This window comes from Ceratotherium simum, chromosome 22 (genome assembly GCF_057802395.1).
Source record: "Ceratotherium simum simum isolate JZ-2026a chromosome 22, ASM5780239v1, whole genome shotgun sequence".
Lineage (NCBI taxonomy): Eukaryota > Metazoa > Chordata > Mammalia > Perissodactyla > Rhinocerotidae > Ceratotherium > Ceratotherium simum.
Window position 1 is genome coordinate 31,421,478 of NC_141921.1, and position 26,742 is coordinate 31,448,219.

At 39.9% G+C, this 26,742-nt stretch overlaps 1 protein-coding gene across 1 annotated transcript in view; it reads right to left on the reverse strand.

Annotated features, from left to right (window-relative positions):
* MACO1 (macoilin 1) overlaps positions 1 to 26,742 on the reverse strand; it is a 53,053-nt gene that overhangs the window by 7,615 nt on the left and 18,696 nt on the right. Inside the window, exons 4-9 of the mRNA XM_087446549.1 lie at positions 25,417 to 25,540; positions 23,677 to 23,855; positions 21,713 to 22,214; positions 4,546 to 4,704; positions 3,014 to 3,196; positions 184 to 304 (exon numbers count right to left, since the gene is read on the reverse strand). Coding sequence (XP_087302675.1) covers positions 184 to 304; positions 3,014 to 3,196; positions 4,546 to 4,704; positions 21,713 to 22,214; positions 23,677 to 23,855; positions 25,417 to 25,540 — 1,268 coding nt within the window. The remainder of the gene's footprint in view (positions 1 to 183; positions 305 to 3,013; positions 3,197 to 4,545; positions 4,705 to 21,712; positions 22,215 to 23,676; positions 23,856 to 25,416; positions 25,541 to 26,742) is intronic.

The following is a 26,742-nucleotide window of genomic DNA, read 5'->3' on the forward strand; positions in this document are numbered from 1 at the left end:
CTAAATTAAATACGACTTGAATGAGCTGGACAAGATAAGAGCCTCTTTTTGTCGTACAGAGATTTTCAGATGCAATGGGATTTGGTCTATATGAAGAGGCACCATCTCCACACTGCAGCGTGGAGCATAAGTCTCACACACAAGAGGAGCTCAAGTGTGAGGAAGTCTGCGTTCCCCTATTACCTGAACTTTCAGTTCTAGTTCTCTGATCTGGTCTTCCTTCACCTTCATGTCCATCGTGAGCTTCTTGCCCTCTGCTTCTAATTCTCTGATCCGATTCCGTAAGGTTTCGGTGCACTCTCCCCTTTTAAAACAGAAGAGAAGGAAATGGAGGGATTTAAAAGACTATAGGTTGACATACACTGCAGGTCATATTTCTCTTAAACTCCAGAGGCAGGTGGGTTTTAGCTTTCAGCTCAGTCTGCTCATTCTCTCTGTTCTTTGATAATTTCAACAATGACCTAAAATAATTATCATTAATTGGGTGTCTAATATGAGCCAGGCGCCAAGCTAGGTACCTTACCCAGACTATCTTCTTTACTGGTGTAGGGTATATTATCCCATTTTCCAGATAAGAAAATTGAAGCTACATAGACATAACACTAGTCCAAGGTCACCTAGCTTGTAGGTCACAGAACTGGGATAAGAACTCAGGTTTTCCAGCTTCCCAATCCAGCAAGCTCCCACCAAGCCATACAAGTGAGACAATGCACACAGGCTGAGCAAGAGAACCAGATATGTGCTGTCTCCAGCAGGGGGCAGTGAGCTAAAAAAAATGTTCACTTTTGAGGGGCTAGGCATTGGGAATTTCACCTTTCTTTAGTCATGAAGTTGTCACAAGCCTGGAGTAAACAGAAAAAGGGAGCAGCATTAGGTTGCTTCTCAGGGCTATAATAAGGACAAACTAAAAAAGATGATGACAATGGCCGATCCAAAGCTGATTAACTGTTTAGGTTTCAAAAACGGCCTGATGGAGAAAGAAGGTGTCCTTTGCCTACCAAAAAAGAAGTCCAGGGAGAGACATATGCCTTGAGATTTACTTAAAAATAAAAACAGCCTCTATATAAGTGATGGCAAACAAGGACCATGCAGAGATAAGACGAAAAGAAATAAGCTGAACTGGAAGCAAAAGGGATTTAGGGTCAAGACTGAAACCAATTTACTGATTCTCAGGCATAAGAGACACTAAAAAATACGGTTCAAGAACTGTCATATCCTTCTCAGTGGATTTTTTTTTTTTTTTGTAAGGACGATCAGCCCTGAGCTAACATCCGTGTTAATCCTCCTCTTTTTGCTGAGGAAGACCAGCCCTGAGCTAACATCTATTGCCAATCCTCCTCCTTTTTTTCCCCTTTTTCTCCCCAAAGCCCCAGTAGATAGTTGCATGTCATAGCTTCACATCCTTCTAGTTGCTGTACATGGGATGCGGCCTCAGCATGGCCGGAGAAGCGGTGTGTCGGTGTGCGCTCGGGATCCAAACCCGGGCCGCCAGCAGTGGAGCGCACTTAACCACTAAGCCATGGGGCCGGCCCAACACCTACCCTTTTTTAAAAAATCCACTGAGGGCCAGCCCCGTGGCTTAGCAGTTGGGTGCACGCGCTCCGCTGCTGGCGGCCCGGGTTTGGATCCCGGGCGCGCACCGACACACCGCTTCTCTGGCCATGCTGAGGCCGCGTCCCACGTACAGCAACTAGAAGGATGTGAAGCTATAACATGCAACTATCTACTGGGGCTTTGGGGGGAAATAAATAAATAAATAAAATCTTTAAAAAAGCGTAGGTGCTGGATGAATGAAGGACAGCACAAGCCACACTAGATGACTGCTTAGGAAACTCTCCAGCAAGTGCTTCAGAAATGCTTACAAATCTCTAAACGAATAAACAAACAAAAAAAACCCCACATCCTCGGCAGGCTAGTGAAGGGTCATGTGAGTCTCTATAGATGCTGATGGGCCAAGTGACCTCAGCCGTCTGCAGTAGAGTCTGCTGGGGGAAGCATGACCACACAGGAGAAAGAGTTCTCTGCCTGTTACTTCCTAAAAGGTGACATGATGAAGCATCAATTATTCTGCAAATGCCAGAACCCAAAAGAAGGCTATTAACATGCCAAATACAAAAAAGCAAAACTCAAGGAAGAATTACAGCAGAATTATATCACATAGATACAAATTAGGATAGAAACTTAAAATGAAATAAATAATAATAGTTTACCCTCACTCTTCATTTGTAAACCCATAACTGACCCCCACCATGCAGATGGACTTCCCTAGCCAAAAAAACAAAGAAAAAAGAAAAAGTGATAAAGTGAATAGAAGACCCCCAACCCTCCCTCCCCCCAAAAAGGCTCTTAACTATCTTTTCTCCTTTCTCCAGATGGCAGTGACACATCAGTTTCTGGAATACTGGCATACTTTTCAATGGTGTATAGGAGGTAGTCCCCAGTTTTCATCACTCCAAAAATTCAATGATATCTAAGAGTGACATCTTTCTTTTTTTTTTTTCTTCATCTTTTCCAGTTCATTTGACAGTTTGCTGATATCCAACAAAGACATGAGTAGTCAGTATACAGTGCTTGGGCAACCAAGATTTTATCTTTCTTCCATTTTAAGATAAAAACTCCAGAAACACACACACCTAAGAGTAGAGAGTAATAACAGTTCCCTAAAGGGAACAAAATTCCAGATTGCAATCTCTCAAAGTGTTTAGTAATTATTAATCTTACAGCAAGTGACTGGAAACCCTTTGATGAGCAGCACTTTGCCTCCCAGGTATGGGAGGCATGGTGATCCCCTCATCCCACTTTAGCAATGAGGTCACTGAGGGATGAATTTGTTATAAGACAGAGCAAGCTTCCACAGATGAGGCTGAACCAGCTAACAAAGCAGTACTTAAAAGCAATCCATCCGTGCACAGTTGTTGTGTTTCCAATCCTGCCCCAGGCATCAAATTTCCAGGTCTGTCTTGGTACCAGGAAAGACAACCTTGCATTAAGCACTCAGGTGACATGGACATACCTAGACGCAGCAGCAAATGCAACAGCCCGGGCAGCAGTAGCTTCTTCTAACTTCTTCCTTTTTTTCTCTTCCATTAATTGCTTTTCTACAAAACTTCGGGCTTCCTGCTCAGCTTTTAGCTTTTTCTCCAACTGGCTGATGTTCTGCTTGTCTTTTTGCTTCATCTGCACAGCATTATGTAGCCTATATGGAAATGATAGTCATACAGAGCTTTATAATTAGAAATGCCTACCATAAACCCCGGAGAAACACGGCTCCTCTTTATCATGTTAAGGCCAAAGTAAACAGGAGGTGTGAACAACAAATCATAAATATCAATTCCCAGAGTGCCCAGGGAAAACACACTGTCATTGTTATTTAACAATTCCTAAACACCAATAAATAAGCTGCCTTACAAGATACAGACTCATACGTAGACTCTGCTCTATTAAGATAAGCGATCTACAGAAGGTAATCCAGAAAGTAGGATAAAACAAGATTCTATCAGAGGGAAAAATAGCTGTAGAACTAATTCTAGTGCCTCAAAGCACCTTGAAAGAACGCAGTCCGACCAAGGAAGAGCTGGTGGAACCAGCCCCACTGAAACTGAGGAAAAGGGTGGGAGGGGGAAGGAATTTCTTTGTCTGAATACAATTATGCTGCAGCCGATTGCAGCCTTTCCTTTCCAGCTGTGAGACGTTTTCTCAGAGTGTCCCAAAATAGATCTCATCCTTAGAGTCACAGGATGCTTAATTTCAGATAGAAATTTCAGCTGTATTCCATTCCCTGCCTACTACCAGCCCCAGCTTTACATATCAATATAAGGTGAGCTTATCTCAATATATCAATATAAGGTGAGATGTTCTCTATGTATCAATGCCAGAGCATCACATATGTGGCTCAGAAGCAATGGAGAGGTTATTTGGCTATAACGCTCTAGCTTTTGAGTTACTTTCCTTAAAAATGGTGAAGGACTCCTCTTTCAATAGGGAAAGCCCAGAGCCTATAATAGTAATCACCACCCAAGACACACATTGCCTAGAGATTAAAAAAAGGGACAGACCCACATTGAGCCAAGAAGTAACTCCAGGAGGAATTAATAGAAAGCACACAAGGAATCACACAGAAGAATTTTGCCTGCCTCTTCAAGTAAAATCAAAGTTCAGTGTCATTTTTTAGTTCCAGAAATCCAAGTAGAGTCTAATCCTCTGGAAACTTTCACTCAAAGGAGCAAGAGTTTCAAGTTGTGGCAGAACTACTTGTCAATTTTACTTATAACAAAAGCTCCATAACTATTTTAAACTAAGAGAAGTCATTAAATGAGAGAAGACAAAATGGTAATATTAAATTGTTTTATTACAATGAAGTAAATTTGTATAGATTTTATAATATGTTGAATATCTGGTACGAAATTAAATATTTTAAATATTTTATTTAAAAACCCCTCTGCTAGGTCCCTTTGTCATCATGAATCTTGAGCTCCAATCCCTGGAAACAAGAGAAACAATGAGGCTGGCTTGACTGGTGGCCAGAGGCCCAAAAGGTGCACGTACTTGTTCTGCAGCAGCTCGTTCTCCTGCCGGAGCTGGCCCATCTCTGAGCGGATCCCTCGCTCGGTGCTCGAGAGGGAGCTGATCTGACTGCGGAGTTCTTGTTCCACTTGCCTGCTGGCCTGCAGGTCAGCCTTTAACTTTTTAATGTCTTGTTCCAGCCTAGGAGAAGGAGAAACACAGCATTTTCATCACAGAAAGGGTGCCCACAGGGCTCTGGGGGAGACCCTGGCTGAAGTCCTGGACTGCCGGGTGGACAGTGGAGGACCCCTGGCAGCCGCTGCCGTTGCCACGACTCCGGTCTGCCATCAGCTTTTTACTAACTGCTTCTGCCTGGTGCCCACCTCTTCCCACCAGAAGATAACTTTCATTTCCCCCAAATGTTTGTGAACATTGACAGGTGAGGGGAAGGCAGAGAGAGGGTGGCTGAAGGGTAAGGTTCCCTACTGATGAATTTCGCATGCCCCTCAGCAAGGGAGATATGTTCAAAACAACCCGCTCATGACCCACCTGCTTTAAGATATTCTGATAGATCAGGATCTACTGTCTGAGATTCCCTCCCACCACAGGCCTAGAAGAAAACAGTGTCTGAGACAACCTCCTGAAATTGCTAGCGTCCTTGCTAAACAATGTTCACACTTCTGGTGATTGTGACAGAAGAGCTCATTAGCCTCAACAACAATGAAAAAAGGAACAAATTACATGCTCTAAGAATCAGAAGAAAATGCCTTCTGTGAGCTGAAGCCTATCTTTTCAATTCCTTACTCCTGTTCCATCTATTTTCTTTAATACAATAGTTTCATGTGAAGCGATATGTACTGGGGAACTATTACATGCACATGTAGGGCCGAAAAGCATCAACGAAAAGTTTACAATCAAGCCTCTTTCTTTATGAGAGGACTTTACAATTTCACTGGAGGCCAATCAATAGATACTTAAAATGATTAAACAATAACACAAGGAAGGCCATGTTACACCCATGGTAGAAGGAATAATAACTAATATTTAATAAGAACTTAGGTGCCAGGCACTGTTCTATAGGCTTTAATGGTATGAACTCATTTAATTTGCACACCTATGGGCTAAGTGCAATTATTATTCCCATCTTTACAGATGAAGAAATCTAGACGCAGGAAAGGTTCCAGCCCAGCATCACACTGGACCTAGCTCCAGAGTCCACTCTCTTCTCCAGTAGGCTGAATTATGGCTGTGTCATCCCCAGCATGGTATGGGTGGAAGTGCACATGAGTTCTGAAGAGAGAAGATGGGAATTGAGCAGGGTATTGAAGGTTGGGCAGGATTTGGAGAAGTAAAAAGAGAAGAGGGGGCATTCTAAACAAGGGAGCAAACACGCTCAAAGGCTCAAAGGCAGGAGCAGCCATAGATATTTAGGGATGGAGCAATCAACCTGGCCTCTGAGGAGAGCTTGTACTTAGGGAACAGAGTGAGAAAGGTAGAACAGATCTGGTAGATGGGACAGTGGAGAGTGGCCCTGATGGTGAGGCCAAGGATGGCTGCCATGTGAGACTTGGGAGACAACTTTTCCTACAAACTCACAGGGAGGCAAAAATCAGTTTGCTCCATGAGACTCCCGTGCATTTCACTAATCCAGCATACCAACAGAACCAAGATTTCTGGAGGGCAATGGTGATCTCTCCTTGGAGCCACCAGCTCCATCGAGTAAGTCCTTATAGACATGTTTTATTAAGCACAAAATCCCCAAAGCCCACCACAGTGTTCAATACTTACTAAATATATGTTGCCTGGCCTCCCTTAGAAGAGCAGCTTTACTTACCTATCTACCTTTAGCCAACTGAAATAAAATCTCAAAAACAAGAAGTCATAAAACCTCGATGGTCATCTCCCAGGCACAGAAGCCAGGCCCCCTGTCCAGTGCCCGGGAGCACAGACTGGAGACCTTGTGTTCCAGAAAAGCTCCCCAGGGAAGGGTCACAAGTCAACATCCATCACGCCACACATTCCCTATTGCCAGGGTTATTCCAGTTACTCTCGGAACTGCTCTAAACAATTACACACCATCCCTCACTCACCAGGAGTAACCCAAGGGATATTTTCCAAAACAGGTCGATGCTGTCAGGTTATCCCCATTAAGAAGTTTGGCTGAAAAGCATGTTAGGTAATTTATCTTTCTTGAGAAGTCGATTTCACAGTCTGAGGATTGTATTTTTAGTAGAAGGTGTGAGTTTTAATGAGAATAAGGACTTAGCATGGTTTAGTAACGTTTAGGATCAAGATTCTAGACTCAGCTCTGGTGCCAACTCTGCGACCCTGGGCAAGGCATGCAACCTTCTAGAACTCAGTTTCCCCATCTGAGGCTAATGATCTCTAAAGTTCCTCCCAGCTTGGTCTAGCATTTCTAGGCCTGACACACTTACTGCTGGCTGCTGATCTGCTTCCTCAGATTAGCAACCTAAGCTGTATCATACTCAGAGGCACAGGAATCAAGTTCCACACAACCAGCTGACTGGAGCACAGCATGTGCCCCAGATGGGGATGAAAGAAAAATTCAATCTGCAGAAGCTAGATGTCAATAATTTTGAAGTTATTACTTTTTTGCATTCTTTAATCTATAAAAGCCAGTTTTCCTACCATGAACTAAGAATAACAATATTCGGAATGAAATTTTAGGGCTCCTTAAAAAATGTAAAAACTCAAAGAGTTAATGCAGTTATGAGCGCAAAAAGTGCCAAATATCTCGAGTGTAACTTCTGGAGACCACAGAACACTAAACAACAATATATTTTTTATGTAGAACTATGAAAATTTTGTCAAAGACCTATAGCAGCACAATACAACAAAAATAAAATGACGTGGTTCCAAGAGTATGTTCACTTCATGAAAATTCATAAGTTGTACACTTAAGATTTGTGCACTTTTGTGGATGTGTGTTACACTTCAATAAAAAGTTTATTTTCAAAAATAAAATAATAATTTTACAAGACTAGAACTAGAATGCTTCTGGATTTTCATAACAGCTACCATTAATTTTGTAAAAGTCTGAATTATTGTTTTCCAAACAGCTGCAGCAAACCTGTGAATTAACGTCAGCCTTCTCAGGTTTCTTAACCTGGAGACTGCATGATGACATGTAAGATAACTTAAAGTGCTAAATGGGAAATGCTCAGTAATTTTTGAAATTTATGAGGGAAATTTTTCATTGTCTCCCTACAGAAAGCATTAATTCAACCTTGAACGTTTACTATATTTTACATCTTTACCGAGGTAGGTGGTAAAATGATTTACAATGCTTACTGGATTTTTTACTGCAAAAGTGATACCCAGTCAATATAAAAAACTGCACACAACAACAGAAAAGTTTAAAGAATAAAAATGTAAAAAACTCACAATCCTCTCATCCAGACAGAACCACTCACTATTTGCATTTGCTTTACTTCTTTTCTGTTTGTCTTTTTTTCTTTCTCTTTCTTCACACATGTAAATATTTTTAATACTGGTGAGAGTGTACCACATATACAGTTCATATCTTAAGCACCTTCCCACACCATTAGAAATTTTTCATAAACAATTTAACTGTTGCATAATATTCCACTGTATGGATGCACCATCCAATCCTATTTTCTACGATATATATCAATTTCTGCATATGCTCAATAGAGGAATGCATGCATGAGTTTTTTAAAAGAATTATGTGAATTAGTAAATTGAACTAAATCAAGCCAGTCAAGTGCCAGGGGCATTTATTAGATAGATAACTACTACTTGTCTTAATGGTATACTTAACCCTTTGGTTCTGAAGGTCAATACTTCCTAGGTAAAATGCAGATATATAATTTATTGATGAGAAGCACCAAAAAGTACTGATTAAATGGTGTTAAGAGGTTAATGCAAAATCTTCAAATGTATTCATGGGGTTTACTAAAATGTCAATAGCTGCAACCTAAATTAGAAGCCAGTGGTCAGGAAGAAAATGAGGCAGAAGTAATAGTTCATAACCCTTAAAATTAATTTCAGTAAATAGGGAATCAAAGGAAAGGAGGAAAAAAACAGCCAAATTGAGGATCTCTCTTACCCACTCCAAACCTCACCTCTATCTCACCTCCTCCCTCAACTCACCCAACTAAGGTAAGCTATAATGTAAATGCTTGATAATTATGTAATTTTAAGAGGAAAAGATTTACATTTTAATAAGGGGTAATCTTCTAGTTGACCAAAAGAATGAAGCTCAAACATTAGCCTTTCAGGCAGGCTAAGCAGGAGAAATATCTTTGAGTATCTTTAAATACATCTGGTAGTAAAACAAAGTACAGTATTCAAGTATCAGCCTTTAGTTGAAAGGGGTATTGTTTTTAAGTATCTGAAAAGGTAGTGAGATATTTATGTCTAAATGTTTATAATCCCTAACCTTTGTGAATTAGCTGAATTACAACCCACAGTACTATGACTTCACTGAAAGTTTAAAAGTCTCCAATGGATACTGCCAATAACTTCATGGTTTATAAAGCCTGAGGCTTTCTGAGGCCTGACTGAGGGCACTTTAAGGTTTCGGGGTAGGAAGCAAGTTCTGCCAAAAAGAGGGAGACCTTTTCTTAGCCAGGACTTCACCTAGGGATGACTGGGTTCCCCAAATACTCTATGAGTCACACTCCATACCCACTCCAGAAAACTACCTAAGTGTAGATTTCTATGGGCTGCTGGCTTGACCCCACGGGCCTATCAGGAAGATAAGGAGCCTTGGCTCGGCTGGTTATCTCTGAACTCCAAAGAACTGGTGACAGAGATGCTATAGGTTCTGCAAGAAAACACAGAACTTACGATGCTACTTGTTCTGTAAGAAAAGGGGCTTCAGAAGGTCATCTCCAAATTATACAGCCAACTGACTGAAAGACAGATTTTTCTAACAAACCTGTCACACCAGCCAAAATGACCCACTCCTCGTTTCCAGACATCTTCTGCCTTTAATGATACCACCCCTCTAGGAGAAATGGCCTCCAATTTTCAAATCTCATTCATTCTTCAAGGCCCAGTCAAAAAATAGAAACAAACAACAAACTAAACAAACTCTCCAGCCTGACGCGGTGATCTCCAGGCCCCAAAGTTCCCGCTCCTGAAATCCAAAAGCCCTCACTGTGAGTGCTTTTCGTTTGGCACTAAACCATTGCCCTGTGCTGTTTTTTAATTTGTTTTGGTTTTTAATATTTTCCTATGTATTCATCTTATCTCTAAAAAGACTATAAGTTCTTGAAGCCAGGGAATGACTGTGCTATAAAATTAGAAGCTGGAACTGTATTTCTAAGGTTTCTTCCAATCCTTCCAGACCATGTCTGTAACCCTCACTCTGTTCATCTCCTCGGTGCTTAGAATAGAACAGGTCAGTGTTGTAACATATGAGGCTCTGGAAACAACCTATCTACAGCAGGTTGTCAGATTTTCAGTTTAAACAGTGGCTGAAAGAGACAGGGGTAAATGGATGTTTGCTTATCAAGAAGGCAAGTGGCACATGAAAAGAATGAATGAAGAGCAACTGCTTCATCTTGGTAAGCACCTAATTCCATTAGGAGATCCCCTGGCATACATTAATCATACAAGACAAGACTTGTTTAGGGACCACACAGCTGTCTATGCAGAAAGCTGAGCTCATAAATCAAAGCTCTGTCCCCAGGAGAAATACTGTCTACTCTCTCCACCAACTCCTTCCTTCCCCTCCTCCCTTTTCCAAGTCATTCACACTGACAGGACAGGCAGCATGGGTCATTCACATAAAAACGTGAATGTATCTCATCCTAAGTGAGGCCTACACTGAATTGAAGCTGTTCCAGTATATTCCATAAACCACAGCTTTGGAAATAGCAAAATGAAGCTGTCTCAGGTCTCACTGTGGTTACTACAATTGCTTACCAGGAATAAATATCCAAAAATAAGCCATAGTCTGATGACCTGACTACTAGGTGAATCCATATTACAAAGTACCTTACATCTCTGTTCCCTAATCCGTCAAACACAAAAGGCAAATACGTTCATTTTCACTAAGAAATGCAAAGATAGAAAATGAATTCTAGGGCCGCCCCGTGGCTTAGCGGTTAAGTGCGCGCGCTCCGCTACTGGCGGCCCGGGGTTCGGATCCCGGGCGCGCACCGACACACCGCTTCTCCGGCCACGCTGAGGCCGAGTCCCACATACAGCAACTAGAAGGATGTGCAACTATGACATACAACTATCTACTGGGGCTTCGGGGGAAAAATAAAAGGAGGAGGATGGGCAATAGATGTTAGCTCAGAGCCGGTCTTCCTCAGCAAAAAGAGAAGGATTAGCATGGATGTTGGCTCAGGGCTGATCTTCCTCACACCCAAAAAAAAAGAAAATGAATTCTAGAGGTATTCACACAACTGGTCATTTAGTGAAAGAGGAAACTGACTTCTTGAAACCCTTCAAGAATAAAGCTATGAGAGCCACGAACTAGCATTTTTAATAAGGTCCTTAAAGGATGTGGTCAGATTTGATAGTTCGTATCAAAAGTCTTTAAAGTGTTCATATCTGTTAACGCAGGATTCCACTTCCAAACATGCATTTGGAGGGCTGGAGATACACACCAGACTTATGTAAAAGTGTGTTTGCTGCAGCATTACTTATAATAAGAAAAAAAGATCAGAAACACTTAAATATTCAACAGAAGATTGGTTAAACAAATCGTATATTCATGTGTCTGACGGACATGCAATCATTAAAAAACCGCTGAGGAAGAATCGTCAATGACATGGGAAAACGCTCATGATACAGTGAGTGAAAAAGACCAAGTTACAAAACATTACATGTCGTATGAGCTCCATTTTGCAAACAGAACATGTGTGCGAGCGAAGACTGAGGGGATAAGATAGCAACTCTGTCTTTATCTTCAGAGTTGGATATAATCAACATGTACAACTTATTTTTAACATTTCAATTATTATTTCATAATTGAGAGAAAATTTATTTTAGAAGAGGAGGCTGTTAATCTGCTTTCCAGTGTTCACTGTTACTCTTAGATTTGCCCACGTCACAGGCCAGTTTCAGAATAAGCTGAAAGCCTTCGGGAAAATCCAACTCTTTTACTTCATAAACTTTTTAGGTCACTCCACAGAAGGGGAACTGAACTTGCTGAAGTAGAGACTGCCTCGGTTCCTAAATCTACATCAGCTACTTCCCACTCACCAGTTCCTATCAAAACCATAGTTTTTCTAAATCAAGCTCCTAGAGCTACAGTTTATTGCCCTGCTCAGCTCCCTCTGGAAAGAGGGAGCAGGCACTGCTCTGACATCACGCTGCACTATACACATGTGACAAGGGATGGTACAGGGAGGTCCAGACTCTACACCAGCTGGCCTGTGAAGTCTGTAAATAACCAGTGTTCACGTCCTGAGTTTTGGTGTATTTTATGGTCCAAGAACACAAGAGAAAAACATCTTGGTGTAGAAAAAGTCACCAGTCCTAGGCACAGAAGGCCTAAGCAGCTCTCTGCACCAAACAGTTTGAGGAACACGAGAGACCCAAACCACCCTTCTTATCACAAGGCTGTCCCCTCTCCTTCTAAGTCCTCTGAAAGCCTCAGGTATGGGGATTCAACAATAAAGGGGGTGGGTGATCTTTGACTCTGGGTGGAGGCACTGTCAACAGGTGCATGTTTTCCAGGAGCACAAGGAACTGAAGGAGAGGAGAAGACAAAAAGGTCCCATTAATACATGGCAGATGAGTTCATAGGACTTACCAGATATAAAAGTCCTTCCTATAGGCGTCAAGTTTTGATTGGCAGGGTCAGGGGGTGAAGGAACAAAGCACAAGAATAACAGGAAGGGTCAGGTGCAGAGGTTGCAAACTGGTGAGCCAATCTGGCTCACAAACATGTTTTGTTTGACCCTCCCCCATATGATGTAAACAAACGTTTTTACTGGAACATTTCACATAAAGATATCTGTTTTCAGCATATCTCCAAAATATCAGAAGATTTAGCAACATTGAGCCTGCAATCCCCCATGGCAACAACTGGCTGTTCCATTTGGAAGGGTATGTGCTCCCCAACTCCCCCAGGGGCAGCACTGAACACAAATGACGCCAATCCCAGCCTGCCTCCCTCAGCCTGTGTCCTGCCTCGCTCCCATAGGGGTCTGAGTCTGCCACACCTGCTCTAGAGCCAGGGGAGAGTAAGGGCACTGGTCCTTTCCAGTTCATTATTCTGTGCTTCTCTTAAATCTGTTACAACACTCTACCAAGAAAGGTGAAATGTACCTTATGAGAGAGAAGAGTTGTCCTTCTTCCCATAAAAAAGAAATCAAAACTTGTTTTAATCCTGAGAGTCCCAGCTGGCTAGAAAGAAGGTCTAAAAGATCCCCGAGAGATTTACACAGACTGAAGTATACCCACACTGGCTGTCAAAGTAGTCAAACAGCTAGTTTCTAAATGAGAGCGTGAGTAACATTTAAAGAATATAGTTCCTTTTCCTTGGAGTACCTCCCCTTCAGGGAATCCACCCCTAATCCCCTTAGCTGGAAATCTCAATTCATGATGTGCCAGCAGGGACACTAACTCAGAATTTAACACAAAGACTTACAGCAGCTCCTTCCAAATTCTAGGGAGGAAACTTTCCAACTGTCTAACTAGAAATCCCTGTTTTGTTAGAACAAACTCTCAGTACTCAACATAAAAATGTTTCTAATGCAGACTCCTCCCCCAAATAATTTATGTATTATTTCATAATTTATTTATCCATACAACATAGATAATTGTCTTCTTTGATCACCTGGATATGGAGACATTAGGTAAATCGCTGGCTTGAATTCATTAATGCCTAGTTTCTAAAGTGCTACATGGTTTTCAAGTCACAAAATAGCCCAGTTTAAGTATAAAATTATCATGCTTCTATTACCACATTTATATCCCAGAATAGTATAACTTTAAATCACTGCAATGGTTAAAATAAACTCAAACTATATTGTAAATTAATATAAACCAAGCTAACCAAATAAAACCAATCGGCTCCTTAAATATCATCATCATGGCAGAAAATGAAAATACAATCTGGTCTGACAATATATATCTGCTCAGAGACAATGTTAGACAAACAAATCAAAAACATGTTTCCATAGAGACAGAAAACACACACTAAACTTACTAAATAGAAATATATGGCTCTACTACTTATTTTTTCCACTTAACAATTCCCAAACAATGTAGTAGCAGCTATACCCAACATATTTAATCTAATCTAGTTAGAATCTCTAAGTGTCCAGTTTTCATAATCTTCATTCTAAAATTTCATACATCTTTACTAAATCTTACCTCTCACCTAGAAATGATACTGTTACAAATAAATTACCATGTGCCCCTGTAGAAGCCGAAAGGCCTGCTTTGGTAGCCATCACTCATTGGGAGGGTGTCAGGCAAGTCATTTTGCAGCAGTCGTTTGTCAGCGTGCTGTGCAGGTGGCACACGGAGGGAAAGCAGCCAGGGGAAAGCCCCAAAGCCCAAATCACGGTCTCCCAAGGTCACGTTTTCTTCCGCAAACTATTCCTGACACACAGCAAAATGTATTCAAACACAAAGGAGAACAAACAAATATACTGTTCTCTCTCAGAGCACCTGAGATGATATATAAGCAGTCAACACATTTCCTACCCTGGGAGATTTCCTTGGAGGGAAGGTTGGAACAGAAACGTGGGATCTGAGCTCTCTCTCCAGCTACCACAAAGACAAAGAGAATGGCCTGGGTGAGGAGGGGAGAGAGAGCACGACCCACCAGGAGAGATGAATCAGACAAGGCAAACTGAGATTCTCCTCCGAGTTCCTGGCTGAGATGTGGCTTGTGCCTAGATTCCTTGGCCCTGAACCACAACCAACCTGCTGCCAGAGCAAATGGCTTTTTCGACAGCAGTCCCTTGGAGTTTTCTCCCCCGTCCCTCATAACTTCCAGAAATTCTTGAACTTCTGCACAGCCTTTGGAAAAAAGCACTGAATTTAACAACTTCCTGGGAAACACCAAGAAAAGGAGCTTAGACTGGAAAGTCTTTCTACTTTTTAGAAATAAAATCAGTAACAGCCTACTCAAAAACAACATATAGTGACACTGGATGTCTGGTCCTTGGCCTGGTCTAATATAATATTTAAGTTTTCTAGCTTCAGAAGCTTTTGGCTGCACTGCACTGCACTGCAATGAAATTACTGAGGTCCATCTTTTATTCCCCCTCTTTCTAATATTTTCCCTGCACAAAGGTAATATTCACTCAACAAGTATTTATTGAGTATCTGTTCTGTGCCAAGCGCAGTGCACTGTGGCAGACAAGAGGAAAGGAGGTCCCTGCCCTCGTTGAGCTTACATTCTATTATGGGTATAATAAGCCTGTGTAAAAATTCGAACTATATAGAAATAGACAATTTAGAAAGTAAATATCCCCATAATCAACTACAGTTAACCATTTGGTACATACTATTTCAAATAAATTTCCATGTACATGAGAACTCTACCCACCTGTGTTTTGTAATGGGTTCATACTACATGCTCTGTTTTGCTACTTCCTCCAACAATCAATCTTGGGGTCTTTCCATTACCTTCTTTTAAGATGGGTTTCCACCTTTCAAGAGAATCTTCTGTAACCTTTCCCACTTAAACTACGTGATTCCCCACTTAGGACTCTCCACAGCCTTGGTGGAGGGCTGGAATGGTCCACAAAAGGCCCTCTCTCCCCCTGGGTACCTGTCCCAGGGAACGCTCATAAGCTCCACCTCCCGAATTGACTACTCTGTCTCGTTTCTTCCTCATAGTCGGTCTCAGCTGTGGATTCTAGTCTTGCCTTGTGTCTACAATCTTGGGTTCCATGCCCTGAATCTTCCCCATTTGCTGCTGCAACTTGGAACCAGCAAGTTTCTGCTCTTCCTGGCCCTGGAGCTGGGAGCCAGCCCCACTCACCCCTCACGCTGCTTCAGGCCGGTACCCAGGCAGCTCCCTACAAGGGAAAGGAAAGATGGATAGTTGCAAGAAAAACTGGTGTCTCTTTCTTCTTCTGGTAAATAGCATTAGCCTCCAGTTTTCCTTGCTGCTTTGAAATGCTTCTCTAAGATGACAAATAGGGGCTTCTTGGATTCTCTCTTCACTTTGCTCTTTTTCACAGTTATTCACACTGAATCATACTGAATCCACTGATTATTAAAAATTAGTATCTAAAAATATGGCCCTTTCTTTTCAACAGATATATAATTTTTAATTGTGTGTAGATACCTTAAAATGTGGAGAAACGAAAAATAGGAAGTACTGTAAACTGTCTCCTGTTGTTTTTCCCCAAACAGCAAGACCACACTAAGGAGCCTTATGTATAAGTCAGAGGTTATACAACACCCCCGAATGCTGGTACCTAGAAGACAAGATTCAATTCAGAAGGACAAAAGACTGTGAACTACTAGTGAGACCACATCTGGGCAATCTGTGCCACCAGCAAGTCCAGTCATAGGGGAAAGCTCGCTGTTTTTAGCTTTTGCTATCATCACCCCCCTTTTTAAGAGAAACCTAAAACTATAAAACATAAACACAAGGTTTATATGTATATAGTGGAATGAAGAGCAATGACATTTTGCTTACCCACCAGCTTAAACTAGAAAGACATGAGTCCCAAATACTCATATCACAGCCTACTAAAACACAATACTAATCAATATGCTCACAGATGTTCTAGAACATTATATAGCCTATTTATAAAGTATGTTGTCATCAATCTATATGCTCCAAAAATATTTCTCTGAGACTTAGATCTAGTAATATTAGTTAGTTCCTGGGTGTGAGCGTATGTTAAACACTCCTCAGTGTAAGTGAATGAGTTAAAATTTCTTCAAGTGCTTCTCTATCCCCTCTCTCCCCCTCCTTCCCCTCTGAGGCTGGGACATCACTTGCTTCGAGATTACTAGAAAAATCCTGATAACCATTTTCTCCTCCATCTCCCTCAACACCCCTGCCCCGCTCCCCGCCGCCTCCCCCACTCCCACTGGGCTCTGAAGTCTCCAAATAAGCAGAATTGTATGAACAAATTTGTATGAACAAAGTTGTAAGTAATAATATTTTGGTGTGCCTAAAATAACCAAATGAATTTAGAAAGGAATCAAACAATGAGTATTCAATATATTACAACTTACCCCATATTTTCTTTTTTCCCTGAAGAAAAGGCTCTCCCTCCTCCCACATGGCTTCAAACTTTCTCCGAACTTACTACCACGGCAATACCCACACCCCAGGACCCTAGGCCCTCCAAGCAAATGGTGGCCTCTCCTCAGGATAAGTTGATGGTTGCACCCCTAGTCTTAAATCTTCCAGTTCAGGGCTCTTAGGGTCTGCTGCTGTCAAGCTAAGCCTACCACCGGAATTATCTCTCAAGGGCAAATTCCATGCTGGGTGGCTCTAGGCTGTCTGGACCAGACTAGTTCCCAAGCTAGCCCTACCTAGAGTAGAATTCTCAGAGACCTTGTAAGTTTTCAAGGGTAGGAATGGATGGCTCCCTTCTGCTCAGAGATAAGTAGTCCTTGTGTCTTTGGCAAGAGCAAGAATTTTTAAAACACCTAGAACAGCATCTCTCTAGAAGACAGGAAAATAAATGAATTCTGAAATTCTAAGCACTTCTCTATAGATTTTAGCCATGAAAGCATAAAAAAATCTAGCTCTTGTGCCAATCCTTGAGCCAACTTCAGCTGTATGTGCATTTAAAACAAACAAAAACGCAAATATAAAGCAGAAAAATAAAGCAAGCAGGTTGATAAGCTTTTTTATGCAGAATGGTCAAGAACAGAAGTCAAGAAACTTCAGTTCTGGTCCTACCACTGCCACTCTAGCTGGGTCACTTGGAGGAGCTATTTAACCTCCCAGGGCTTGTTTACTTCACTGATAAAAAAGAAAGGATTGGGGAGCCTGGTCTAGATGTCTCTTAGATCTCTTGAAGTTCAAAAAAAAAAATCATCATTCTAAATTCTACGCAGTCGTGTTAAAAGCATCTCTACTAGGCAAACTGTGGATGCTCCTCCTTTATGACTTTGCGCACCAGATATTATTCAACTATGTTCAAGAGTTGACATTAAGAATAAGCACTAAAAATAAAAAGATGAATCTTCTGTCTCGAATACAAAAAAAAGAAGTGGAATGGAAATAAACCAAAAGGAGACTTTTGCTTCAACATTTCTACAGAATATGGATCACTTTACATTTTGTACTCAAAGTTTTAAATTCGCTCCCTTAACAAGGAAACTGAAACAAGTAACAATCACCAACAAGAAACCCCACAGCCTTAGTCTTGGGCTGTATTTGAGAGGGAGCTTTGTGCCAAGTGCAAACAAAACTGTTGGCTCTTCTGCTTGCAGGCCCTGAAATTGCAGGAAAGCGGCTCAGGTGGCGCACCCTGAGCTGTCCGATCTGAGAGTGACTGCTGAATGATCGCACAGACCTGCCACGGAATATTCTACATCAAGTGAAAATGAGGGTTAGGCTAAGTTGGGAAAATGATTTTGATATAATTTAAGTGAAAAAAGTAGGACACAAAAACTACCCAAACACTATGGCCACAACCATCTAAATTTAGTTGATGAAAAGAAAATACAACAAAATTTTAACAGTAACTTGTGTCATAGTAGTGGGACTGTTTTCCTGTTTTCTCTACCTAAATTTTCTATGATTTTTTTCACACTTAAAATATTTTTAAATTGACCACTGAAGAAACAATTTAAGCAAACCTCATTCTAATTTACATTATTCCTCTCTAACCCAGCACTCAGTAAAAGTAACCGATCTTACTCATTGCTTTTTCTGTTTTTGTCTAGAATTCTCCCATGTCAGAATTAAAAATATTTTTGGCTACCAACATTATAAGTCTGTTTCTAAATATCTTGGGTAAAGAATTCAGAAATCAAGCTGGCAGAAATCAGGTCATTTTGTAAGATATGTATTTCTCAAACCAAAAAAGGACTTTGGACTGGCTTTAGCAAGCTCCCAAACTTTTCCTGGGAAAGATACTACAGGCAACACTTATTCCCAAGTTCCCCTCCTTCTCCCACATTCCTTAACCTTGGCGACCTATCAACATACTTTTTCTGTAAAGGGCTAGATAGTAAGTATCTTTGGCTTTGTAGGCCATATGGTCAGCTACTCAACTCTGCCACTGTAGTGCAAAGGCGCCATAGATGTTACGTAAATGAATGAGCGTGGTTGTCTTCCAATAAAACTTTTTACAAAAACAGGCATTTGGGGCCGGCCCCGTGGCTTAGCGGTTAAGTGCGCGCGCTCCGCTACTGGCGGCCCAGGCTCGGATCCAGGGCACGCACCAACGTACTGCTTCTCCGGCCATGCTGAGGCCACGTCCCACATACAGCAACTAGAATGATATGCAACGATGACATACAACTATCTACTGGGGCTTTGGGGGAAAAAACAAAAAAAGGAGGAGGATTGGCAATAGATGTTAGCTCAGAGCCAGTCCTCCTCAGCAAAAAGAGGAGGATTAGCACGGATGTTAGCTCAGGGCTGATCTTCCTCAAAAAAAAAAAAAAGAAAAAAACAGGCATTGGGCCAGATTTGGCTTGTGTGTAGTCGTTTGCCAATCTGTGGCATACAGCACACTGGAGAACACCCATGGAGCTCGGAGAGATAGAGAAAGACCCGAAAAACTGCTTGCTCCTTCACAGAGAATGGCCATCAAACCTTATTTTGATCGATCTACAAGAATTCTTTTTGAAAGTAGTGTACTAATGAATTTTTCCCACAAAAGACACTGAATTGGTTCCTCAAATATGGCAGTTCTCAACCATGGTATTGAGACAAACATAGCTGTAGAATATGTTGCAATTAATTTATTACTAATAATACAGTACTGTTTGATTTAAAAAAACATTTTTAAAAGGGTAGATTAATTTGCTCCCTATAGCCAGCCTGGACCTGTACACAACCCTGGGTGTGTCTGCAGTAGTCAAGGGCTCATGTACTCAGTCAGCCCATCTATGTTTGCATCAGAAGGAGCCTTACAGACGACTGAGTCCAGCTCGCTCCATCTGAAGATAACAAACACACTGTCTAGCTAACAACTCAAACATGTCAGGTTTGGATCAGTTACAGTCTTATTAATATCCATCAAAACATACATGAAGTCAAACAAGAGGAAACAGGAGATAGCCCAAGAAGGGTGAGAGGAAGTGTGATAAAGCCTCCTGCCAAGGCCAAGCTGGATAATTTGCTCAGATAGATTCTCTTCTTTTTATAAACTTTCATTGTTGCTCATCGTAGAAAAATTTGAAAATGCATGAAAGTAAAAAGAGAAAAAGAAAAGTCCCAGTACTATCATGGACCAACAACTATTGTTATCATTTTGTTCTGTTTCCCTTCAAATTCTTGTTCTGTGTATATTAGAAAAACAGATGTTTTTAATAAAATCGCTTTCTACTTTCTTCATGAAATACTATGTCATGAGCACTTCCCTATATTGTTTAATAGGGCTCAAAAAATACGATTTTGTAATGTCTGTATTAAAAGTGCATCAAATGCATGGACCATATTTATTTAAATTTCTTCCCTGCTGTTGGATATTTAGATCATATCCTTATTTTTTTATAATATTACATTAAAAGTTGAAAATAATCCTATGGAAGCTTATATAACTATTTAAATATAATATTTTCTATTTATGTATTTGACAGCAGGTATTCCCTAAAACAGAGTAATACTCTGGGGCCTGTCATATCAAGGCACATTAGTGACCACAGGAAGAGGTAAACGCCCCAGGAGCAGGCACAGTGGCACTGGACCCACGTAATGGAAAACTGGCCATCTGAGTCCTTGAACTTCTTTACTAGAGGCAGATTAGGTAGTAGAGTGAGTCAACATCACAACTGGGGCCCAACTGAGAAGGTGTCACAAGACTGAGCCTTGACTGTTCTCTCTGCAAAACCCAACAGAGGAAAACCGTTTTGACTCAACTGCAATTATTAAAATCGGGTGGGAGAACGGATGTTAAAGGAAAGCAAGGTTTCATTTATAGTATTTAGTAAATTTGTGGGATATTCCCTTTGAAATAGAAGGTCAACTAATTGGTCTTTCTCCCATGGGCATCTGGAGGAGGGTTCTCTGCTGAATGCTTTCTCTGCAGGGCCTGATGGGCACAACCTCATAACAAAGAGATGTGAATGCCAGCCTGGCATCAGCAACAGCATGGTATGCTTCCAAACGTGGCTGGGGGCTATGAAACTTCTAGAGCCTTTATCAGTAGAACCCAAATATATTTCCCTTAATCTAGGTGCCAACCAGAAAATTAAAACAAATTAATAATCTAGTTCATATAATTTATAACGCTGGAAATCTTCTCCCCCTAAATAAATTGCCTGCTCTTAAACAAGCCAAAGGAAGAGGAATATAAGATAACTTAGTGGAGGGAGGGAGTTACAATTGCCCTCTTGAGTTATATGTAAAAAAAATGTCCAGTTCAGATCCCAGTTTCCAAATTGAAAGATATGAGGTAAAAGGAACATATGTGTATTTTATAAAATACATAACATATATAAAATACAGCAAAATTAAGTCTGAGCCAGTCAAGGTAATACAACGTTATTTTTTTAAAGATGGGAAAAGGAACATTTCTGATTAAAATCCATGTCTAACATTGTATTTACCTACAAAATTTTTAGAAAGAGATTACTTCTCAAACCTAACTTTCCCAGAGTTATTTGGGGGATAATTCACATTTTAAGTGGAGAAACAAAAACAAGCACAAGGTGGTGAGGATAACTTTCTCCACCACCACCACCTCTCCCCTTCTGTACCTGTCTGACAAAGAGATCTGCGTGAACAGGACACTGTCCATAGCACAAGAACTTTGGGTATGCAAACAGAAAGGACAAGGACTAGAGACCCACCTCTCAACACCTCTAGAAGAAGCAAGTTACACGTCAATCTGTCGAACGTGGAAAGTAATCACTGCCACCTCTTACTCAGGACACTGGAAAGAGCTGGAGTCAATGCTTCAGGACAATGGCACTTAGGTGGCCAACAAACCCATGCGAAATAAACACTAACGTGTCAAATAGCACAGAGTTAACAGCCACAATATCTGATCGCAAACAACTCCGACAGGCCCCCATGAAGTGTTTGTTTCTCAAGCCCTGAGTCAAGTTTATTGGAAAGTGTTGGTAAGGACACAGCACACACACTTACCTTACCAGTGCGTCTGGTTTGCTTAGTTGGTTATTAGGAATACAGTTTTCCATTAAGTCCTTGTGTGCACCTGGGCTCTTGCTGGTGCATTTCTGCTTCTTCTCATTTTTACTGGACGAGGAAGGAATGCTCCCATTTGTAGCGCTGTGACTTCGCGGTGAGGAGTTCACAACTCCACTGGCATTTTTGTAATTTTTTGAGGAAGCAGTGCATGAGTCCTCTTTCAAGAGATTTTCTGTACTTCCCACAAGATCATTATTTAATCTTTTACTGTTGATATGGTTTTCCATATACTCGATTTCTTGTATTTTAGAGTCTACAGGTTGTAGAATATTGTTGTTATTTATTCCTAGGTTGTGTTTTTTGGCATCCTTGTCTTTTTCTTTTCCTTTTTCTCGGTATTCTATCTCTGGCAAAGTTGTGGAGAGTTTTTTGTTGGCTGGAATACCTCCGTTATGATGTATAAGGATTGAGGAATCCATATCAGGTAATCCTTTGGCTGCTACAATACCAAAAACAAACCAACAAACACAAAAAACCACACTGGAATATTTAGTTGTATAAAAACACAGAATAGACTGATTCAACAAACTGCAGTATCTATGCTTAGAAACTCACTACATTAATTTGCAAACTTATTTAGAAGCAATAACCACACCACATTATGCTAACTTCAAGAAGTAAATCCAAATAAATTTGAAAAGCTGTACATTTAGAAGATTACCATCATTTACAAACACCAAGCCACTAAACTTTTGGCCTTGCAAATAAGATGAGGATTTTATAATTAAGTCATACTTCATTTATCAGTCAAATCAAACGTCTATCACTGGGGTGAGAGGACACAGGAAGATCTGACTCTAAGAGACTATATTTTAAAAGATGCTTGGATGAAACAAACTGTTAATGACTTTACTGAAAAGAAAGAGATTAAATGAAACAAGAGGGCCGGCCCCGTGGCTTGGCGGTTAAGTGCGCGCGCTCCACTGCTGGCAGCCTGGGTTCGGATCCCGGGCGTGCACTGGCGCACTGCTTGTCCAGCTATGCTGAGGCCGCGTCCCACATACAGCAACTGGAAGGATGACATACAACTATCTACTGGGGCTTTGGGGGAAAAAATAAATAAATAAAAAATTATAAAAAAAATAAAATAAAATAAATGAAACAAGAGAAGAGCTATGATGTTAGGATACAGAGCATCTATCCTTTTCTTGACTCTAGCATTGAGGTAATAAGAAGTCTATATTATTTACTAGTCCACTTGTAAAGAATTTTCTGTATCAGGTCTACACATTCCAATCTGCCAAAGTCTACTCGAAGAGATATTTTTGCACCACACCAGAGAATAAGATTTTGGCATATATCAACTAAAAACACGACCCCAAACTTTGAACTCTCAAACTAAAGATAACTGGTATTGCTGTCAACTCATCTACTGAATTGGTAATACGCTCATTAGAGAAGTCCTACTAGAAAAGGTTCAATTTAAGATCCACACTACATTATATGAATCATTTAGTATGGGACCTATCTATCTTGGCTCTACTCAGAAGAATTTTGACTTATAAAACAGTTCTATATGTCCACATCTCTCTCTTGCTTATACTTTGGTTCTTGGTTTGCTTCAATTACAAACTCACATGGTTATATATACTACTTTGCTACTGAGAATAAATATTTTAAAATATTTATAACAAATATTAAAATATAAAATAAGTTATAAAAATAATAAAATAAAATAACCATATTTAAAAGCACATGGTCCTCAGACACTAGGTAGAAAACATCACCCACACTCTGTATTTCACGACCAAACTAAGCAATGCCGTGAAGAGGAACACCAGAAAACAGGAAAATCCTTGGTAATTTTCTGAATTCTAGCAACTTTTCCAAAAAAAGGATTCTACTGACAGACAAAATAATGACTAACCTATTAAGCCAACAGCTTTAGGGTAAAGACCTACCTTCCTCGGCCTCTTTTTCTTGCTTCTGTAACATCTGCTGCTCCGGGGGGAGGGCTTGTTGAAGAAGCTGCATGTAAAATTCGTTCTCTTTTTGCACTTCCTTTTGCTTCCTTAGCCGCATTTTGTAGCTTACATAACTTTTGAAGCCAAAGCCCAAAGTGACCACAGGGTACCCAATACTAGAAAGAAGACAATCCAGCCGGTAAGTTCAAGTTAAAAACAACAAGCATGTGCATCAAGCACATGAGAACATCTACAACTGAAATTAAGAAATAAATTCTAGATGATGATGGTAGTTGAGTATTCAGTAAACACATAAATAAATGTAATGTCTGCTGTGGAAATCGGAGGCATTTGGCACACAGAACAAACCCCAGGGAACAGCAGGACTGCTGGACCACAGAGGCTGCCCGTCAGACTGGCATTCTTCAAACTAACTCAAGAAGTTACCACAGTGACTGCTGGATACAGTCGCTAACGTCTTTGATTAACACTGAACTGCCTTGTGCATTATTAGAACCTCAGCATCTGTATGCTTTTAAGAATATAACAGGGTGGAGATTTTATGGGTGATCATAAGTAAACATCGTAAACGTTAAAAATCAAAAAGACATCATTTGGTTTTTAATACTAGAAGGATGGTCAAATTCAGGTGACTACTTTAACTTAATCTTCTTGCTGCCTGAGGGGTACTGTCACCAGCTATTCCTGGAAAATTAGTTCATAAAACACTCTGTCATACATAAATTCAAAAATCATTTAAATAAGTATCTGACATTATCAGTGTTAACATTTGGTTTATACTCCCAAACTAAACCAGCTGTACTTATAACCCTAATCTCTGGGATAAAAAGTTGAAATATTTTCATTCAGCTCATCAGTCTGTCTAACACCATTTGAAAGCCTCTGCAAACACTGTCAAAACTCATATTAAGCTTCATTAACATTAAAACTTATCAATTATAATTAGTCTAAATGTGATCTCACTACAAATTCAAAGTGACAAGTTTTATTGACCAGGTTTATTTAATTCATTTATTTGTGAAAAGACTTTAAAAATATTGGATACTATTTTTTTTAGTTGATTTCTCTTTATTTTGGTTTCTGCCATAAATATTAGCAAAAATTAGTGTGTTTAAAAGAAATATACATTAAGTGGTGATTTCCACAACAGTGCTCATTTTAAAAAATGTCTCATGGTTAAGGTTAAATGAATAATGTCTTAATATTCATTTACATTTCCTAAGGAAAAGTAAGTTTCCTTTAAAAATCATTAATAATACTCTCTTGCTTTTGAAAACAGACTAAGGAAATTATAAGTTCATTTAAGCTTCATAAAACAGCCACATATTTCATCAAGACTTTTTGGAATCATTATCTGATTATAATAAAAATAGATAACATTTATCAGACACCTATGTGCTTGGCATTAAGTTAAACACTTTACTTTTATCACGTCATTTCATCTTTCTCATGACCCCAACGGACAGGTCCCCAGTATACAGGTCAGAGAACTAAGGCTTAGAGAGGGTGACATGTCCAAGGCAACAAAGCTGTCAGGGGACAGAGCTGGGATTCAAACACTCATCTGCCTGAATCGAGGGCTCATGCTCTTTACCATCATGTTATGTTGTCTTCTGGGTTCACGTAAAATCTCTAAGAAAAAATTTTAAATTGTATTTACCATTCTACACTAAAAACATTGACTTGAATTACAGATTAAGAATACATAATACTCACCAGTGAGCAGCAAATGGACGGCAAAGGTCTACATGAAAATTTTTGAGATCTTTAAATCTAATTGCTGCTTCAATATAAACAAAGAGTATCCAGAGGGACACTGTGGGCAAACACACTCCTCTCTCTGTGGGAAAGCAGCAGAGAGACAAGCATCAATGATACATTAACTAACATAAGAGATGGATTGTTTGGGAGACTGGTTAAACTACAATAACTTTCATTAAGACTTTCAAACTAATTAAAAAGCAATTTGATCCAAACTGAAAGCTTTTATATGACAAAAAGATGCCATGGAATCATAGACAAAAATAAAAGACAAACAATCTAGCAGAAAAATATTTACAACATATGTAAAACAAAGGAGTCATAGCCCCAGCATACAAAGAGCTCTACAAATCAATAAAAAGGCACCTGAAGAAAAAAATCTGCAAGTCATAAAAAATATATATATATAAATAGCTAAAAAACATATGAAAAGATGCTGAACTTCACTACTGATTAGGGAGAAACAAATTTAAAAAATGGAATTCCATTATTTTAACCCATCAGATAAGCAAAAATTTAAAAGACAGGTAAAAGTATAGGGAGGGTATAGTAAAGGGTTCATTCTCATACTTGGCAATAATATAAATTGGGGCAACTTTTTTAGAAGGCAATTTGGCAGTATAATTAAATTTAAAACACTTAGACCTTTGACCCAGAAATTCCAATTCCAGGAATCTACCCTATAGAAATATAAAAGAGCCCTGGCATAAATGTATAAGAATATTCACTGTATTATTATTTGCAATACCAAAAATTTAGAATTAATTTAAATGACTATCAATAGGAAACTGTCTAATTATGATATAATGAAATATGATGTAGTTTTTCAAAAGAATGAAGAGCTATACTAATATGAAGTATGTAAAAAAATAAACTCTTAAGAATGAGTGTCAGCACAAAGAAATGTTTCTGACACTTAAACACTGTTAAAAAATTTTTTTAACTACAAGCTCATATTCCTTTTCTAATTAAAAATAATTTTCAAGGGAGGAAAAAGCAACTTGCAACAGAATAAATAAGACGCAAATAATGGAATAACTTTCATTGGTTTTTAGAATCCAAATCTGCAGGCTAGGTCCATCTCTGTCAGGACATGACTAATAATGGGATATTTTATGAAGATGGACCACACAGGCATGAGGTCCAGTAACTCTGGAAAGAGCTCCTTTGAGACTGTGTAAGGCGAGCAAGTTACAGAAGAAAGAATAGGAAGGAAAAATCAGTGACCTGAAGGACTAAATGGCTTTTTGCTAAGGATCTTTAGGATGAAACAAAAGAAAA